The 20012-nt window shown below is 48.2% G+C and overlaps 1 protein-coding gene across 4 annotated transcripts in view; it reads right to left on the reverse strand.

Moving 5' to 3' along the window:
• The window catches only part of MTSS1 (metastasis suppressor 1), a 201520-nt gene that overhangs the window by 14694 nt on the left and 166814 nt on the right, over nt 1-20012 (reverse strand). For 2 of the 4 annotated variants that reach the window (XM_015421348.1, XM_015421350.1), the window contains exons 7-11: nt 19558-19569; nt 12421-12578; nt 10217-10324; nt 7954-8051; nt 4723-4933 (exon numbers count right to left, since the gene is read on the reverse strand). In XM_015421348.1, coding sequence (XP_015276834.1) covers nt 4723-4933; nt 7954-8051; nt 10217-10324; nt 12421-12578; nt 19558-19569 — 587 coding nt within the window. The remainder of the gene's footprint in view (nt 1-4722; nt 4934-7953; nt 8052-10216; nt 10325-12420; nt 12579-19557; nt 19570-20012) is intronic. The other 2 variants (XM_015421349.1, XM_015421351.1) reach the window with 1 other exon arrangement.

The following is a 20012-nucleotide window of genomic DNA, read 5'->3' on the forward strand; positions in this document are numbered from 1 at the left end:
AGTTATCCTGGTTTGTGTAATTCCTTTGCGGTGCAGAAGTCAGGCTTGTCAGGCCAGGAATCTGGATTCTTTCTCTTTTTTACGTGGTGCCTTCCATGAAGATAAGATTCACGTGGGCAGCCATCTTGGTCTGAAGCAGCAGAACAAAGTTTGAGTCCAGTGGCACCTTTAAGACCGACAAAGTTTTATTCTGGGTATAAGCTTTCATGTGCATGCACATTGTGCATGCACACGAAAGCTCATACCCAGAATAAAACTTTGTCGGTCTTAAAGGTGCCACTGGACTCAAACTTTGTTCCATATCTTTTTTGCGCAGAGGGTTAACAGACCTAAGATGTTGCAGGGTGAAGTTGCCCCCTCTGCTCTCTTGCATGGCCGGAAGAGCTCGAGGGCAGGTTTCAATGCTGGTTCAGGGTTAGTCAAGCATCTCTGGATTGCAGCCTGTATTTTTTCTTAATGGCAGAGATTTGATTCAAGCTGTACCCCAGTGGGTAGGCTGGCTGTGCAGTGAGGTTTCGCTCCATCCCACTCTGCACAGACTCTCGTTTGATTCACGATCTGTACACTACAGAAGAAGGGGTAGACAGACTGCAGTAGCAAGGTCTTGTTATGTAAGGGTCTACCATCCGAGGGCTTTGGTTCACACTACATGTCCTGGGTGTGATGGATCTCAGGGACCAACCCAATGCTTCCCTGCCTATGCAGCCTACATGGTAGGGTATGGAGGAAGCCAATAAACACTGACCTTGCATAAAGATAGGCCAATGACCCCCTTCCACGAAGATTCCTTTGTCAGCTGACACCTCCAAACTGGTCAATGACATGAAGTGGAGGCCCATCAGTGGCTATTAGCCACAAGGTATAGATGGAACACTATGCTTGGAGCAGTGGTGCTCTGTATTCTTGGTGCTTGGGGGGGCAACAGTGGGAGGGCTTCTAATGTCCTGGCCCCACTGGTGGACCTCCTGATGGCACTGGTATTTCTGGCCACTGTGTGATACAGAGTGTTGGACTGGATGGGCCTTTGGCCTGATCCAACATTGGCATCTTTTATGTTCTTATGAGGGCTTCTTGAGTTCTCGCCCTGCTGGTGGACCTCCTGATGGCACTTGAATTTTGGCCACTGTGTGACCCAGAGTGTTGGACTGGATGGGCCACTGGCCTGATTCAACAGGGCTTCTCTTATGCTCTTATGATATAGGGGCAAGATCAACCTGGACTAACCCAAACGCCTTCCTTTTCTATCTCATCTCCTGCAATTCCACGGCACAAAGAGATGCGTCAGCTGTTCAATACATTTGTTCGTCCTGCAGCAACGGAGAACAACACTCACACAGCAGGACACTAAGAGCACATCCAACAACAGCGATAATAAAGAGCTTGGGCAGCAAATGGGCAGGTCGCTTTCGTCCACAGCATTACTGTCAGAAACAGTGTTTTGCTTTCAGACACAACATGAGGCATTGTGCAGGTTTCCCGTGTAGCCCTTAGAGCACAATGCCAAGACGAGAACCCGTCAGTTGCTTACAGAAAACACAGGACGTGTTACACATTAAACAGCTTCGGGGGAAGTCTGTCAACACACTGCATGTGTCAATTAGTGCTTTTTGTGAGTAGTGAGAAATTCAAGCAAACAAAAGAATACCCAGAGCAGCAAAATGGTCACTCACACTGCCATGCGGATGCTGTCCTAAAAGTATCTACATGTCATTTTAATCTGCTTGCGGTGGCCTACTTCTTTTCATCAGCCCAATGGTTAACAAGAAAGATTAATGTTTTCGACCAACATAAAGTTATTTCAGATAACCAGCTTTCCCGCTGGGTAATGATTCCACACACATCTCAGCCAAGGACTACCTGGAAACTGGAGGACACCCAAATGGATCAACCCTCCGACTGCTGTGCTTTCAAAAAAGCTTTTAAAAACGTAGCAGTGAAGGTGATCCCAGAGTTGGCTACGTGTAGCGTTGCCAGGTCCCTCCTGGGGAATGGGGGAGGGACTTACCAGAAGAAAGAGGGAGACCCAGGCCATGTTGCTAGTGTTGCACAGGAAGTGATGTCATCATTGCTGCAACACTCTGTATTTGAGCAAAAACTCTGGTAAAAACGGCCTCTACCATAGAGTTTTTGCCCAGATACCGCATCGCCTGAATGTCGCTGGTGGGATGATGTCACTAGTTACATGGTCTGGGCCTTCCTCTTTTTCCTAGTAGGTTCCACCCCCACCCCTGCCAGCCAGCTGATGGGCAGTGGGGCCTGGTGGAAGGGGACCCCCACCTCCCACGGGGAGGGGGGCCAGCAGCACTAGCTGTGTGCTGGGCCCCTTCATGCAAGCCAATTTTCAGATAGATCTCCACAGGGGTCATTTCGTAGAAAAAGAGGTGCAGGAGCTCATTAGCATAACTCATTAGCATAACTTATTTGCATATGCCACACCCCCTGACATCACCGGAAGCGTGTCAGAAGGCAACACCCACCGCTCAGGCTCCACTGGCCTGTTTTGGATTGCTAGCTATTGGGGGGGGGGGGGACACGTGCAGATCTGTCCTCACAGAGGAAGGAGAGCTTGTACCTGAATAAAACTTGGTCTTAAAGGTGCCACTGGACTGTTTTGGACCGGGGGGAGCTCTGCAGCTTACCTGGCTGCTTCTTGCTCTGACTGAGGGCTTCTGGGAACAGGGGGTGGGGCTTGTTGCATGTGCCCGCCCCCTGGGCTCTTTACTGCCGGAGCTCCGCTCCTGTGCGCTCCTGCAGGAAATGACCCCTGGATCTCCACCATACAAAAAAGAAAGATGAAACTGCACAGGGGACGCACCTGATGGTCTGAGCCATGGCACTCTTTTAGTTATGAAGACTATGAGGTTGCTACTGGGTGTTACGTTCTACAGAGAGGTGCAGTCCAGCATGGCTCCCCTGGGGAGTGCACCTGTAGGCACTAGGGCTTGGGTCCTACGCCCTGCCTCTGTCTGTGCTGTGCCCTTTTCCTCTGTAGAGCTGTCCCCCTGCTATGACCCACATTCTTCCAGTGCCGGGTGCTTTTCTTCATGCCAGACCGGCATCTTCCAATGAGCTAAAAAGCACCTTGCGCCAGAGCTTTTGTATCACAGGATTGCTGCCACAATGGACAAAGCACAGAGGAAGCAACGCTCAGGATCCAAGCCCATGTGGGTTTCGCAAGCACGCGTGTTTGGAGTGACTGTTAAGAATCTTAAAAGGTACACATAAAACAAAAAACATGGATGCAGCATGGTCCTGAGGATTCTGCAACCCAGGATTTCAAAAGCAGAACTGCTCTGACCATTGACCAAGGACATGCAGTCTAGTGTTGGCCTAGACTGGCCGTGAATGAATATGCTCATAGAGGGGGAAAATACAGCTCCTCCAGAAAAATATCCCTCCACCATGTGCAAAGGTACGGGCAACAGCTTCCAGCCTAGCTTTCCTTTCCTTGTTAGCTTTACATGTGTAGATAGTTTAATTTTGGAGGGGGGGGGTTGTTTTGCTCCTTCACACGCAGGGATTCTCCCAAGGTGAGCTGCAAAATCAGCAAAATAACCTCCCCCCACCCAAGTCTGTTTGGGCTCTCCTTTTTATGATTAGAACCAGTTCCCCACGGCTGCTAGGCGGCTGCAGGGAACACAAGCTGACTCGGAGGAACTTGGACCCAACTCTTTAAACACCCATAACGTGGTTCTCTGTCTCTCTGCAGCAAGTAACTGCCTGCCTAAGGAGAGACTGTTGACGCCAAGGGCAGAGGCTCTTGCCACCTGTTCTGCCCTCCTCCCCAGCCTGTGGATTAGCCCGCCGGTGGCAGGTTAGGGTTATCAGTAGGCAACTTGTGCTGAAATATCTGTGGGATCTGATGCAACGGCCCGTTGTTTTGTTTCTAGTTTTTACCCTGTAAGCTGTTTGAATCCGCATTGGGTGGAGAAAAGCAGGTTATAAGCATCTGCATAAATAAATCTGGAACTACCCTTTTGCTTTTTTAGCACTGGGCTGGTGGGTGGAAAGGAAACGGCTGGGTTTACCTCTCGTCAGCTGCAAGCCAAACGCTAAATTATGCTTAGACGCAATTCAGGATAGGTGAAGAGAGGTTCAAACCTGGATCTCACGTGCAGGGGAAAGGAGGCGGAGTGCCCGAGGTGGAAGAATGGACCGCACCACTTTGTACTGCGGGAGGGAGGGTCAGATTTTGGAACGTTTCCTTTAGACTGGACACGCTGCACGCTGAACACCAGTCCACCAAGAAACGAATTTTCATGGATTTTTTTTTCAAGAAGAAGGGAGATTCAAAGCCAGAATACACACAGTGGGATACAGTGTGTTGTAGCGGTCAGAGTGTCGGACTAGAACCTGGGACACAAGGTTCGAATCCTTGCACTGCCACGGAAGTCTGCTGGGTGGCTTTCAGCTAGTCACACGCTCTCTGCCTCACAGATCGTGAGGATAAAATGGAAGAGAGGGGTTACGATGTAAGCCACTAAGCCGGGGGTAGAAAAGAACTAGATAAATCCATTCTGCCTCACTACCATCTCATTCTCCTGCATGTGTGAACCTGGCCTTAAAAACAGCCACTGCCGTTTGGCCCAGGAATTATGCAACAGGCGGACCGGAGAGAGGACACAGACCACGTTTCTCCTCTCCCATTGCACCGCCTCCGTGAGGCGTTACCCAGGAGGCCAACGAGGCACTGCTGTCGACAGAACCGGCCTCCAGACATACCTGGTTGGCGGCTTCCGGAGGCATCGGGGATGGCGACTTGGACTGAAAAGCATCCTGGGACATGAATCCGGAGTCGTGCGAGGACACGCTGGAAAGCCTCATCGGCGCCTGCTGAGGCATGTTGGAGCTGCGGTAGCGATAGTGTGAACTGGGTGAGTGAGAGTGTGAGCCGCTTGACCGGGAGTCACTACTGTTAACACTGTTCAGACTGCTGTGAGACACAAAAGGGAGGGAGAGAGAGAGAGAGATGGGGGCAAGGGGGGGGGGAGGAGAAAACAAAAAGGGGGGGGTTGAGGAAGAGACCAGCACAGTACAATTAACATTCCATGGTTCTCCGGCAAGGGCATGCAGTCTAAACTATAAAGAAAAGGAACCACTGGCAGCAATAACGGGAAGGAGTTTTAAGTACCTGCAGTATCCTTTGTGACAAGGAGGAAAATGGCATTTAAGAATACAGGGCGGGTCTAGGATTCTAGGTTAAGTTTGGCTTGAAAACAACAAGTGCATAGCCGGTCGCCTATGGCGAAGCAGCACTGCCTCCAGGCAACCTTGCAAGCATGGCAGCTGGGGGGAGGCGGCTTTTTGGCAGCCACGTGTGCTACCAATGAATAGTCAAAGGGCTAATAGATTATCTTTTGTAGATCAGGAACAGCTGAGGAACTGTCTGCAACGTGTTGTTACAAGAAAAGCAGCCCTAGCTTGTCTACCAGGGTTGGCTCACGATGTCTTGATACCCAAGATGGAAAACCTCCCGATGGCACCTCCATGAACGCTAATCAACACAGGGTGCAATCCACCAGGAGTTCTCCCGCATAGGCCCCCCCACTGCAACAAATGGGGATTGTGCCACTCTTACTGCTTCTATGGGGTTTGCGCAAGGGAACATACTGGTGGGATCTGCCTCCGTAGCACCTAAATCTATCTCCTCCCTCGCTCCATCGCAAAGCCTAATGATAAGGAAACGTGCCCTTTCCCTTGGCTGAACCAAAGTTTGCATCATGATTTTAAGTATCCACTCTGAACCAAACCAGAGGTGAGCTGTCGAAAGTAAAGAGGGTGGGCATGTGAAAGTAAAGAGGGATTCCAAAGAAGGTCAAGGTACTGAGTAACCCTAGATTTAACCCTTTTCTCCCATGTACCATTTTACACATGGCACCTCCTCTCCAACTTGCAGCAAACAGCAACCGGGGGGCGGGGTTGCATCAGGAAAATGTGCCAGGGCAAGGATTAACCTCTGCATTGACACTGCAGTCCCGATGCACACCCCCCCCCAGCAGAGTGCTTTAACACCTCACAGAAACCTCTTGCACCTGGGTATAGTGGGAAGGGTGGAACGAGATCAGAGGCAGATGGGTTATTTCACCCCGAAGACCCTGCTATGGATATGCTGCTGCCAACCGGAGGGACGTATGAGTAGCCATTTTCCTTTACTTTCCAGGATACTGCATTTAAGGCCTATGCTTACCGCTGTCGCTATAAATATCTATAGATCTCCTGTCTATAGATACCATACGTAGGCATGCACAGACCGCTAGGTATGTAGGGGAAGTGCAAAGTCACCGTGGTCTCACAGTGCTTCGGCGGGGGGTAATTCGGCTCTCCAATCCATGTGAATCGGAAGGCAAACTTTTTAATTAAGAGAAACGCAAGAAGGAAGAGGAAAAGGGCAAAGGAAGGGCATTAGAGGCTACAAAACGGCAAAGCAAAATGGAGGACCGTCTTCCTTTTGCTGGAGAAAAGGAGAGAGCCAGTGTGGGGGGGGGGGGGGGGAGGGGGCGCAGAGAGGCATGCTGCCAAACTGTTTTTGACGGCGAGAAAACAGTTCCATGGAAGAGGCAGGACAGGGTGTCCGAGTGTTCCGGAACCCTTGCGCAAAAGGGAAGGCAACCGAGACAGTGCTGAACAGTTTTAAGATCACTTGTATTTTACAGTTAAAAAAAAAAAAAAGTCTCATTCAAACAGGTTGCAAGAGAAACTGATGCAGTCATAACACTGTAGGCTATTGACAAGTTAAAGCTGCTTTTAAAAAAAATATACATAGATATATAAAGGAATATTCACAAGGAATTCAGGTTCACAAAACAGTGGAACTGGAACGATCGTCGATTCAGATTTCCCTTTATCCTGCATTCAGACATCAGAAACACATGAAGCTGCTTTATACTGAATCAGACCCTTGGGTCCATCAAAGCCAGTGTTGTCTACTCAGACCGGCAGTGGCTCTCCAGGATCTCAGGCTGAGGTCTTTCACATCACCTACTGCCTGGTCCATTTAATTGGAGAGATGCTGGGGACTGAACCTGGGACCTTCTGCTTGCAAAGCAGATGCTCTGCCAGTGAGCCACAGCCCCTCCCCGACTTGGAGCAGAATCCTCAGAGCAGGCTAATGCACAGTCTTCTAAGGTGTGGAACAAGAAGTAAAGACTTCCAGGTTTGGGAAATTACCTGATTTAACTCAGACTTGTTGTCACTTCTGATACAGGTACCTTAAATTGGGGGGTGTTCCTTACCCCTGGTTTTATCTGGGTTTCACTGGGAAAGATCGAAGACTTCCTCAACGAGAAAGCCTTTCATCTCTGCTCTGAGCAACAGAAGAGCAGGGTTTGGGGTCTGTTCAGGCATCACAAACAGGAGTCTCGCGGGACATTTTACGAATTAACAAATTTCCCTCCAGTATAAGCTTTCACGGTCTTAAACCCACCTCAAGCACCAGAAGTGGGAGTTCTACTCCATGAGAACTTATGCTGGAATAAAAAGTTGTGAGAGTTTTTAGAGGTGCCATAATACTTCTGTTTCTGTGGCGACAGGCTAACACACTAACACAACTACCCCTCTGTTCACAGTCTGAGTTTCCTTAAGGCCCCCTCTACAGCCATTTAGTCAAAACTCAGGAGTTATATTTCCATAATCAGATACTCTGAGGGAAAGCGTAGCCCGTTAACAAGTTTTGTTTTGTTTTGACGCACAATACAGGCACACGGAGACTTCTAGCAAGTGACCTATCCATACACACCAGGTGCTGTAGCCTTGTTAAAGCTAGGGTAGCAGGGAACGGAACTGTGCTAGGATGAAAAATGATTGGGAACCCATGTAAGTCACTCTGAACTTTCTAAAAGAAGAGCAGGCTTCAAAGCGTAACAAATAATGCATGTAAAGTTCATCTCATCCTAAAGTTCATCTCATCCATATTTGGCTCGCTCAGAAATACACTGTTTTTACTGATGTGCTTACCTGCAGACACTGGATTTCCTGGACATGGTGGTACTGGGAGAAGATGGAGGAGTCTGATAGGACCAACCATAATCAGAACCTTTCAAATCTAGAATTACCTGGAGGACGAGAGACAGCCACGCACAGCGTATACATCAGCACTTGGTCTGAAGGCAGCACCTATCCAGCTCATCTACTTTCCCGCTAATAGAAGATTCCACTGAACATATCCTACCGATCTACCAACAGAGGGTCCCTTGGAGGAGCATTCTGGGCTGCATTGAAAGGGGGCGGGAGAGAAAACTGAGCTCTGTGGGTGGAAATCCTTTCAGCCCTGGAAATGTTCTCCTGCAGGGCTCCCCAGACTTTCTGAGGCTGCTGGTACTTTTGGAATTCTGACACACCATGGTGGTTGCAGCCAATGTTCCCTCTAAGCTGTGGAGTCTTGTGAGCAAAAATTCTACTTTGTGAGCTGCTGGCATAAAAGATGTGAGCGAGCCATTTGGCTGCTGCATAAATTAGTTTGCTCTGGAGCCATCCTTACTGAGCTAAGACAAAAATGTGTGTTTGTTGTTGTTCAGTCGCACAGTCGAGTCCGACCCTTCGCGACCCCATGGACAAGATCTCACCAGGCCCTCCTGTTTTCCGCCGTCCTCTGAAGTTGGCTCAATTTCATGTTTCTATGACACTGTCTAACCATCTCATCCTTTGCCGCCCCCGTCTTCTTTGACCTTCAATCTTTCCCAGCATCAGGGTCTTCTCCAGTGAATGCTCCCTTCTCATTTGGTGGCCAAAGTCTTTGAGCTTCAGTTTCATTATCTGGCCTTCCAGGGAACAGTCAGGGTAGATTTCTTTTAGGACTGACTGATTTGATCTTCTTGCAGTCCAAGGGACACTCAAGAGTCTTCTCCAGCACCATAGTTCAAAAGAATCTATTCTTCGGCGCTCGGCCTTCCTTACAGTCCAACTCTCGCAGCCATACATGACTACTGGGAATACCATTGCTTTGACCATGTGGACTTTTGTTGGCAGGGTGATGTGTGAGCCAGAGGCTAAAAAACTGTGAGCTAGCTCACACTAACTCAGCTTAGAGGGAACACTGGTTGCAGCCCCAAAATGGCTGACACAGGGAGGCAGAGCCAGCCCCAAAATGGCTGCTGCGGCTTACCTTCATTCACCTGGTGAAGATTCTTGTGCTACGGGTGGAAGCTGCAGCCAAACCAATGTTTTTAAATATCTGCACAGCCAATCAAATCGCCAATGGCTGATCAGAAGCCCTGATGGGCAAAAGCCCCATGTGGCCCTGCCCATTTTCTAGGAACAGCTGGAGGGCACCCAGAAAAGTGTCAGTGGGGGCTACGGCATCCGTGGGCACTATGTTTGGGATCCCTGTTCTCCTGGATCCAAGCCGCTTATTCCTAGTGTTACAAACTTAAGGGTACGCTCACAAATAATCACTGTCTTTCAGTCTGGAATGAGTCATTTGAGAACGTTTTAAGTGTAAAGGTACCAAGGAGGCAGGTAACGTGCATTGTGGCCACTGAAGGTTTGCCACAAGTTTGAAAAATGCGAAGATATTCACAGACACAAAAATCTGATTCACGTGTCACTGGTTAAAACAGTATTAAGACAGAATTGTGAACACATGGCCAACTGAAATACATGGGACATCAGTGCGTAGCTGAATACAGTATGCTACCTTAGAATCATAGAATCACAGAGTTGGAAGGGACCTCCAGGGTCATCTAGTCCAACCTTCTGCACAATGCAGGAAATTCACAAATACCACCCCCCCTGACACCCAATGAATGCTGTTCCACACCCCGGAGATGACCAACCCGCCCCCAAAACCTGCAGAATCTCCTGCCAATTGCCCACCCCCTCCCCAGCCTGCCTGCCTCTCCAGATCGGCCTGAGGGCAGTTTAAACTGAGGGTCAGCTTCCCCAGGTGCCTCCTTATGAAAGACCTTCAAAACCTTTTCCAAACACACCTGAAATCTTGCCAGTAATATCCCAGTGCTGTCTGCCAAAATCCAAGTACAGCAGAGATGAAGGTTAGCGGTCCCACCCACCAGGAGGTTTTCTCGCACAATCCCAACTCAAATGAACAGCAGCTGATCAACGACTCTACCACGCTCTTGGTACAGTTGCCATTCATTTCTGCAGGGCTTGTGCGGGACTTCCCAGTGGACTGCAACCTAAGCTCATGCATTTCTACCGCTCAGGGGCCTAGCAGTCACAATGAATGCCAAGAAACTGGCCTCCTTAACTCAGCTGAACAAACCTGCTCGCTCGATGGTGGAAGTTTGTGAGGGTCCATGGTGAGGCTTTTCAGATCTTCTGATATGGTCTGTAGATGGGTTATTTCTCCCAGCATTGATATTTCTTCTTCCTGGAAGATTTTTTTTTTAACACTCAGTAAATTGGAAACACAGGAACACAGAGCTGGAAGGGACCTCAAGGGTCATTTAGTGCAACCCCCTGTACAACACAGTAAATTCACACCCTGCTCCATACCCTGTTGTTGTTGTTGTGCATTCGCACAGTTAAGTCCAACTTTTCGCAACCCCATGGACCAGATCACGCCAGGCCCTCCTGTCTTACGTCGTGCTCCGGAGTTTGCTCAACTTCATGTTCGTTGCATCTATGACACTGTCTAACCATCTCATCCTTTGCCATCCCTGTCTTCTTTGACCTTCAATCTTTCCCAGAATCAGGGTCTTCTCCAGTGAGTGCTCCCTTCTCATTGGGTGGCCAAAGTAGTTGAGCTTCAGGAGGGCAAGAAACCTCCAGGATCCCAGGCCAACCTGGCCTAGAGGAAAACCCCTTCCTGGCCTCAAAGTGGTGACCAGCATTACCCTGGGCATGTAAGGAAGGGCCACGAGAGCTGAGCACGGGGTCATCCCTTCCTGCCCTCCCTCTCAATCAGTACAGTCCATTTTATTGGCTTTGACTTCATACTCGGACAGTTTTAGCCAACGTGTCTATTTTACTGGGGTCTACCAGGAATAGACATAAATAGTAAAGGTAAAGGTTCCCTTGCTCGAAAGCCAGTCGAATCCGACTCTAGGGTTGCGGTGCTCATCTCCGTTTCAAAGCTGAAGAGCCAGCGCTGTCCGAAGACATTTCCGTGGGCATGTGGCCGGCATGACTAAGCACCAAGGCGCACGGAACGCTGTTACCTTCCCAATGAAGCGGTACCTATTTATCTACTTGCAATTTCTTGCTTTTGAACTGCTAGGTTGGCAGGAGCTGGAACTAGAGACGGGAGCTCACTCCGTCATGTGGCACACTCGGGTCTCGAACTGCTGAACTACTGATCTTCCACAGCCTGCAGTTCAGCGTCTTAACCACTTGAGCCACCGCAGCTCCTGACATAAATAGTACTATATTTTATTTAGGCACAACTTATCAATGCTGAAAAGAATTAGATACTAATGATGGGCTACAAGATTAAGTCAGGCTGGGTGATCTATACTAGTAAATCATGTTTCCATGTCACTCCCAAAGAAAGAGGAGATGCAAAGGAGCTAAAATGGTGCCATTCAGTCATTCTCAGCCTTTTGCAGTAGGAGGACCCTTTTTTAATGTGAAAAGATTTCCATGGACTTCCCACGTGATAGTAGTTGTACTATTAGAATCTGTTGATTGAGAGAATAGTAAAGGTAAAGGTTTCCCGTGCTTAAAAGTCAGTCGAATCCGGGGGGCAGTGCTCATCTCTGTTTCCAAGCCGAAGAGCCAGTTCTGTCCAAAGATGTTTCCGGGGTCATGTGGCCGGCATGACTAAACGCCAAGGTGCACGGAATGCTGTTACCTTCCCACTGAAGGGGTACCTATTTACCTACTTGTAATTTCTTGCTTTCAAACTGCTAGGGTGGCAGGAGCTGGGACGAGAGCCGGGAGCTCACTCTGTCACACGGCACTTGGGTCTTGAACTGCCGAACATATGGATTCACGAACCCCTTGCAATTAATCTGTGGCCCCCAAAAGTCCCCAGCCCCCAGGTTGGGAATCACGGGTGTAGCTTACTGTCCAAACTTAGACTGATATAGGAACATGGCCTGAATCTTAAAGAAGCTTGCCTGGGGGAGTGGGGACAGATTTGGGGTTTGCTGTTTTATTTTAGTTTTAACTGAAAATGTTCTTATCTATTATTTGTAAGCCACCTTGAATTACAAGGAAAAGGCAAAATATAAATGTTTTAATTAATTAATATGCTTCATTCCCAAGGAGGCAGGCTTTTCTTTGGCTCATGATTCATACTCTTTAACAGTTACGTTATACCAGTTCTTAGGAAAAACTTTTTTGGCTGTTTAACTGGCGTTTCTCCCTGTTGTTCAACCACATCTTGGATTCATCTCATTTCACTCCAACCTTGAATCACAGAGGGTGTGGATTAAACTCACTATGCTGACAAGCACACCACACTCTACGCTGGCTCATTTTCACGCAGGCACACAACACAGAAGGCTTTGAAATGAAACTCACAATGACAGGCCGCAGCATAGAAATGAACGAACAGAACCGGCCGCGTTCTTCAATTAGGGCCTTCCTAACAGCCTGTTTCTCTGTTTCTTCAAGGAGGAGGTACTTGTCATTCACATCTTGTAACGCGCTGTCCAGTTGAGGCTGGATGTCTCCTCTTCCTGTTTGCAAAGGAGAAAAACATAAGTAGATTCTTAGGTCCAAGCAACTCTAGCGAATCCGTTACGATTTGTACCCTGTTTTGCACACATCCAAACGTGTATGTGTGGTAATCCTCAATAGTGTTGCAAACGCATCTGGTACGGCTGCTCGTCACACATCTGGATTCAAAAAGGCTGATTCCCACCCACAAAACCAATTCCGCTTCAAGCAAGCACCCCCAGATTCAGGTCAATTTGTTTTTTGCTTTCAATCTGAATCAAAACAGTCCCAATGCAAACGCCATGCCATGCCCTTCATCACAAACAAATTAATCAGAAAGGGATATGGGAGAGGAAGGGAGAAGGTACAATATTTGTCATGTAACAAGCGAGGGGTTTTTTGTTTCATTAAATAAGCAAGACAAAGATTGGAACTGCTTAAGCTATGCTGATCCAGATGACGTATCTCCAGAAAACAGCCTGAAATTCACTGTAGCTTCACAGAATCTCACTAGGGGGTTCCTTTAAAAAATCTGTAATGGCAGCTTCCCATCCTATCCACAATCCCCACTTGTAGCATGGAGGCACAGGACAGCATGGATGTTCTTCTAGGGTCCTCTCGGATTCACGGAGGGCAATTCCATGCTCCATGAACTGACTGCGTATCTGACCGGTCTGAAGATTCAGCAACATTTAGATAGTTTCTGGCAGAAACGGATAGGGAAGAGTTGCATAGAAAACCTGAAAGTAGCTGATTTAGGATCAAGGTGGCATGATGAATCTTGTGAATTCACTCCCAGGACTCTACCAGTCCACTAAGAAGCTGGTTTGTGGCCCGCCAGAGTACAACAGAAAACCATCAGAACTCCAAGAGATGTTGGCCATCCTCATTTAAATCTACATCAAAAGCAAGACTTCAATAAGGTCTACAAACAAACTTTACACACACAGGAATAATCATCCATAATTCAAGCAATTGCTACAAGTAGTGCTGCAAGCTTACAAACACACATGGGGGGGGCATTTCTATTAAAATGTATGCACACATCTATCTCCTGCCAAATTAATTCCAGCAATGTGGCCACTCCCATGTTCCATATCCCCATCTCAAGTGTTTGTCAAATTTCCAGGCAAAATAATTAGTCTTTAAGATGTACATTAATATTGAAGTTGACATGCTTCCCATGAGAAGTTACTCTAAAAGAGGTATTGATAATTGGGAGGAAGCACAAAAGAGCAGTTGATTTAAGCATTAAGTTACTCTTTTAGGATTTTCAGAGAACCACCCAGTAAATATCGCGCCCCCCCCCCATATCCTTTCGGAGACATGAAGGGGGGTGGGAAACTGTCGGTAAACCTGAACTTTTATTTAGATGTGGCTGAAGGTCACAGCCAGTAAACTTCACACAGACCTGTGTACTTCTTCTATCGTCTGGAATAATTTATAGCTCAAAAATAATGCTTCAGGAGGTCAAGGTAATACACATGGCCAATGGTCCAACACACTTAACGTCTTCACATGTCCAAAGATCACAGGACAGACAGACTGGGCTTATTTTTACCCCAACGGAAGAGCCGGCAGCTCCTATTTTTTAATTCCCTCCCTCTTGCCAGAATTCCACACAACACAGAGAGTCTGTCCAAACTAAACCTGTTCCATCTGACCACCACCACCACAGCTGCAACAACAGTAGCATCTTGTTTACAGTTTACATCATCTTCCTTTCAAAATCTTTCGCGGTCACCACTGCTGCCAGGAAGAGACAAGAATCATACCCTCTCCACTGGCTTGGTTAAAGAAAAGCCTGCCTCCTCGGGAATGAAACCATTTGGTGCCACAAAGCCCTGGTTGTTGGGTAGCACACTTGGGGGCAGGGTTCCCCTCTAAGCTGAGTTAGTGTGAGCTAACTCACAGGTTTTTTTTAGCCTCCGGCTCACACATTTTTGCCTTAGCTCAGGAAGGACGACTCCAGAGCACAATAATGTATGCAGTAACCAAATTGCTAGCTCACAACTTTAGTTCCAGTAGCTCAGAAAGTAGAATTTTTGCTCACAAGACTCCACAGCTTAGAGGGAGCATTTCTGGGGGGGGGGGGACACGGCAGAGGCAGGTACTGGATAGATCCATCATGGTCATCCAGGTGCATCTCCAGGTATTTTGCTTCCACAAGCAGAGGGCACTGGTGGGGTAGTCAGGACCCCAAAAGCCTGCCTTGTGGCAAAGTGGAAAGAAACAACGCCAGTCACCTTTTCCTGCGCTCACCCCCCCTAACGAAAGGCGGTACTCCACGTGACCGCTTGTGTCATTTCAATGGCAAACCAACCCTGTGGCCATTGTGGAAAACTCTGAAATCAAGGGGACTTGGGAGACGACATTTCCCATCACTACCACTGCTACAACCCCATGCCTAAAACCAGCACTGCCTTTTTTTTTGGGGGGGGGGGGAATCTACCGATTTGCCTCTCACTGCTTCCTTGCCATAAACTACTTTGGAGGCCTGTTCTCAGGGCAAAAAAAACCCCTTTAATCATTGATCAACCAGATAACTAAATAAGGAACCCATTGACAGTGTGGTCAGTAGCAGTGGCCCGGACCCCAACCACCTGAGAACAGCCAGTGCCACCATCTTGGTCCTCTCAGCACAAGGCCCCTCCCAACACATGTGGTAAGGGTTGTTTCTGAACTTACTAAGCCCTGTGTGGGTCGTAACCCAGAAAGAAGCCTTTATGACAGCACAGGGAGCTGTTTAAGATAGTCCTAATTCGTACGCCAGCCCACAACCCCCACTGACAACATCTCCACTCCCCCATCCTGAGCAACAATTATGGAGCTGCCCCAGACAAGCATCCTGTTCCGCCCCCCAGGCCAGAACGTGTCCCATTCGGGGCACTGCTTATGCCAGGCTTATTCCACACGAAGTCATTTCATCTCCTACCCACCGAACGTTACTTATAGCCACTCACACCAAAGGATGAAGCCAGGAGCTCAGATTTCAAGAACTGCCAGAAATCACTTGGCTACTCAAGTGCAACTGTGCATGGCAGAAACCTATCCTTGAAGCCAATTCGTTTTAATTAAATCCTTAAACCTGCTGCTGCTAAGTGCTGAGACGAGACATACGAGTGCAACTGGGAGCTCACTGATGCAGAAACCGACAGTCTAGTTCGGCCTCTGCTACTTAGAACAAGTGCCAGGAAGCCTCCAGAGCTCAGGACATTGGTGTTATTCTACTAGACTCATGGTGGGATGGCTGTTAATGCAGGGCGGCCAAGCTCTGAGTTGGGAAATACCCGGAGATTCTGTAGGAGGAGCCTGGGGAAGGCGGGGTTTAAGGAGGGGCTGAGACCTCACAGCAAGGTACAATGCCACGGGGTTTCCCAGGAAGGCCCTTTTGAATTGGTACATACACAGCACAGCATGCACCTTACCGCAGTCACATGACAACAGACCAGAACTTCCTTCTGTTGGGACTCCAGATCTCTCACAGCAGAGGTCCATCAGTGGCTATTAGCCACAAGGTATAGATAGGGACTCTGGGGCAAGTGATGTTCTGTCATCTTGGTGATTGGGGGGGTCAACAGTGGGAGGGCTTCTAATGTCCTGGCCCCACTGCTGGACCTCCTGGTGGCACTAGTATTTCTGGCCTACAGAGTGTTGGACTGGATGGGCCTTTGGCCTGATCCAACATTGGCATCTCTTATGTTCTTATGTTTAACTTGGGGGGGGGGGGGGGGCATTTGTTTTTTTCTGCCTCTGCATAGCAAACTTGGACTTCCTTGGTGGGTCTCCCATCCAAGTACTAACTACGGCCGACCCTGCTTACCCTTCTGAGATCTGACGAGATTGGGCTAGCCTGAGCTATCTAGGTCAGGGCACAGCATACATATACTGGACTTTTCTCTATTGTTTTCGCTTCTGAAGCGACGGGTATTTGAGGAAAAGGGGGGGGGGTCACCGCAATTTTTTCCCTGCAGATCTGCAGGCTTTTGTTTCAGCTATTCACCAGCTGTGTGAGACACTTCTATATACCCTAACAGCTCATACACATACTGGACAGCTTGTAAATATTGCACAGAGAAAACATCCACTTGGGAGAAGCCCAAGAATAATCTTTCTCAATACACTTCCACGGGTCACTCAACCATGGATTCAAACACAGCGTATCTATACAGAAATTCACAGTTAAGACAAAGCTGTGATGGAAACAAGGGGGACAACTGCAATCTGTTTTAAGTCTTTTCAATTTCTGGTGTTCATTCCTTCAAGTGATTTATCTGGGCATTCAAGGGCAGAGAGGAATGCACAAGAAATGAAAGGAAAACTGAGAGGTTAGGAAGTTTAGAACTATAAACGCTAGACTTTTTCGGACCCCCCTTACAGGTCTTAGCTTCCGATACAGTCATTAAAATGTGCCTGAGGCCTCATAAAGAAACGGAACTTCACATAAAAGGCCCGACAGATCTTACAAAATCTTTTTTTGTGGTCTTTGATAGTAGCGGCCTCAGGGTGCTGGTGATGCACAACCAGGGACCCTGGTGGGCAGAAACAGAACTGCTCTCGGACAGCTCTGCCTATTCCAAGCAGAAAATCCTAGAGGAGCAACGGCAGACATTGATCATCTCCTTGCGCAGTCCCATAAGGGCTCCATCTTGCATGTACTGCTTCTGTTCCAAATGAAACAGCCAGATGAGGCAGAGCAGAGACTCTGTGCTTCTTTCTACATACAAGAAAAAATGGTCTTCTATCCATCTTCCCCGTCTTAAAGGCATAGTTACTAGAGCCAACTCTGAACCACAACAAGAAAAAAAATATAGAGAGGCAGCTAATGATTAAACCTACAGGATATCCAGAGAGCACTAATGCCTTTCCACTCCAGTTCTTCACCAACGCAAGTATTTTAACGTTGATTTCCTTGCTACAACCTGTGGATTGGATCCCTCGGATCTGTTCTGTGTCTTCCTCTGGCACAAGGGGATCAAAGGTGAGGGCTCTTTACACAGGAGGAAAGGGTCACTGCTACTGCAACAAATCCACAGGATCCAACTCATTCTGCAAATCACAACCTAAGACATTTGATTTTGACTTTCTAAACAGGATAAATTATCACTCTCCTACTCCCAATAGCCTCACTTAAATTGACCGTCTTTAATCCAGGACACCACCACTAAACGAGTAAACGCACGAATGAATATTTTCACCAGCTTGAGATCGACAGAGCTCATAATTGTGTCGTTAGTCAAGTCATACCCATGCATGCAATTTCTTTAAGGGGGGGGGAGGGAATTTTCAGGGTCAAAGGTTTACAAACATTAAAAAGGTTTTAAGCGCTAGACTTTAAAAGATATTCGTTTTCAAATGCTTTGGCACCCATTCTGTCGAACAATTGTACAAGCGGCTTTTTTAGAGTGTGGAAGGCTGCCATGGCACAGTCACAGTGGGAGACCATTACGATATTTGGCTCAGACTTTTGGCATGTGAATGAAAAGGGATTCTTCAAAAAAAAACCCTTTTCTTATGAAAACTGGACTGCAGTATATTCCAGTTCCTTTCTGGCCTAATAAAGGAAGGAAAGTGCTGTCAAATCACAGCTGACTTATGGCGATCCCATAGGGCAGGGGGCAGTGTTCCCTCTAAGCTGAGTTAGTGTGAGCTAGCTCACAGTTTTTTAGCCTCTGGCTCCCCCTTTTTTGTCTCCGCTCAGGAAGGATGGCTCCAGAGCCAACTAATTTATGCAGTAGCCAAGTCGCTTGCTCACAACTTTAATTCCAGTAGCCCACAAAGTAGAATTTTTGCTCACACAACTCCACAGCTTAGAGGGAACATTGGCAGGGGGTCACCAACAAGGTGCCCGTGGGCACCATGAAGATGCCTGCCGACACCTTTCCCGGCGCCCACCAAGTGTTTTTAGAAAGGGGGAGGCTAGGTGGGGCAGGAGCCAGCAAGGCTTCTAACTGACCACTGGAGATCTGATTGGGCTATGCAGACCTTTCTAAAACATTGCTTTGGCCGCAGAATCTTCCCTGTGCAGCTGAAGGGAAGCTGCAGCAGCTGTTTTGTGGCTGACTCGGCCTCCTGCAGCAGCCACTCTGTGACGGCGCCCACCGTGTTGTGTCAGAATTCCAAAGTGGCTCCCTGGCTCAAAAATAGTGGGGACTCCAGCTACAGGGTTTTCAAGACAAGAGACAAACAGGGGTGGTTTGCCATTGCCGGTCTCTGTGCAGCACCCCTGGGCTTCCTTGATGGTCTCCTATCCAAGTACTCAGCAGGGCTGACCATGCTCAGCTTCCAAGATCTGATTAGATCGGGCTAACCTGGGCCATCCAGGTCAGAGCAGCCTAATAGAAGAGAGCCAGTTTGGTGTAGTGGTTAGGAGCGCAGACTCTGATCTGGGAGAACCGGGTTTGATTCCCCACGCCTCCACATGCAGCTGCTGGTGTGACCTTGTGTCGATCACAAGTTCTTTCAGAGCTGTTCTCTCAAGAGCAGTCCTCGAAAGAGCTCTCTCAGCCCCACCGACCTCACAGGCTGTCTGTTGAGGGGAGGGGAAGGGAAGGTGATTGTAAGCCGCTCTGAGACTCCTTCATCTAGTGAAGGGCGGGGTATAAATCTAATCTCTTCTCTTCTTCTACAATGTGTAGATATGTTTCCCTGAAGATGCAACGGCTGAGATGGGACTCACTTGGATGTCTGAACAGCCTAAAGCAGGGCCCTTTGCTAGTAGATTTGGAGCTTAAACATGTTATGCCACTGTGCTAAAGGGACCTATCACTCTTCTTCCAGCGCCGGTGGAACACCACTGCTTTCGTGTTGTATCTGAATGAGGAGGACAGGAATCCTCACATCCATCCTTGGATTTCAAGGCCAAAGTGTTTTTTCATTCTGTTTTGTTGAATTCAAAATTAAAGTCTAGGCAGCTAGCGGAGAGCAGGCAACCGTCAGGAGGCCACAGCAAGGATTACACACACCAGCCACCGGGGATACAGGGCAGCTCAGACTTACCCAGTGCCTCAGCTGTCGAGAAGGTGAGCGTGATGAGAAATAGCAGGATACAAAAATTGGCACAGGAAAGGAAGACAAAAGAAGTCAAAAAACAGGGTTCTAGCACTACAGCCGTTTACATATCATCATCAGCCCAAAGAATCATAGAATTCCAGAGTTGGAAGGGGCCATACAGACCATCTGGTCCAACCCCCTGCCCAATGCAGGACCAGCCTAAAGCATCCGTCCAGCCTCTTCTTGAAAGCTGCCAGTGAAGGGGAGCTTACCACCTCCCTTGGCCTCTGATTCCATCTTTGAACCACTGACAGTGAAAAGGTTTTTCCTAATATCCAGCCGATACCTTTCTGCATGTAATTTAAACCCGTTGCTTCGGGTCCTATCCTCTGCTGCCAACTGGAATGGCTCCTTGCCCTCCTCCAAATGACATCCTTTCAAATATTTAAAGAGCGCAATCA

The sequence above is a fragment of the Gekko japonicus genome, unplaced genomic scaffold, assembly GCF_001447785.1.
Source record: "Gekko japonicus isolate JY-2015 unplaced genomic scaffold, Gekko_japonicus_V1.1 scaffold562, whole genome shotgun sequence".
Classification (NCBI taxonomy): Eukaryota; Metazoa; Chordata; class Lepidosauria; order Squamata; family Gekkonidae; genus Gekko; species Gekko japonicus.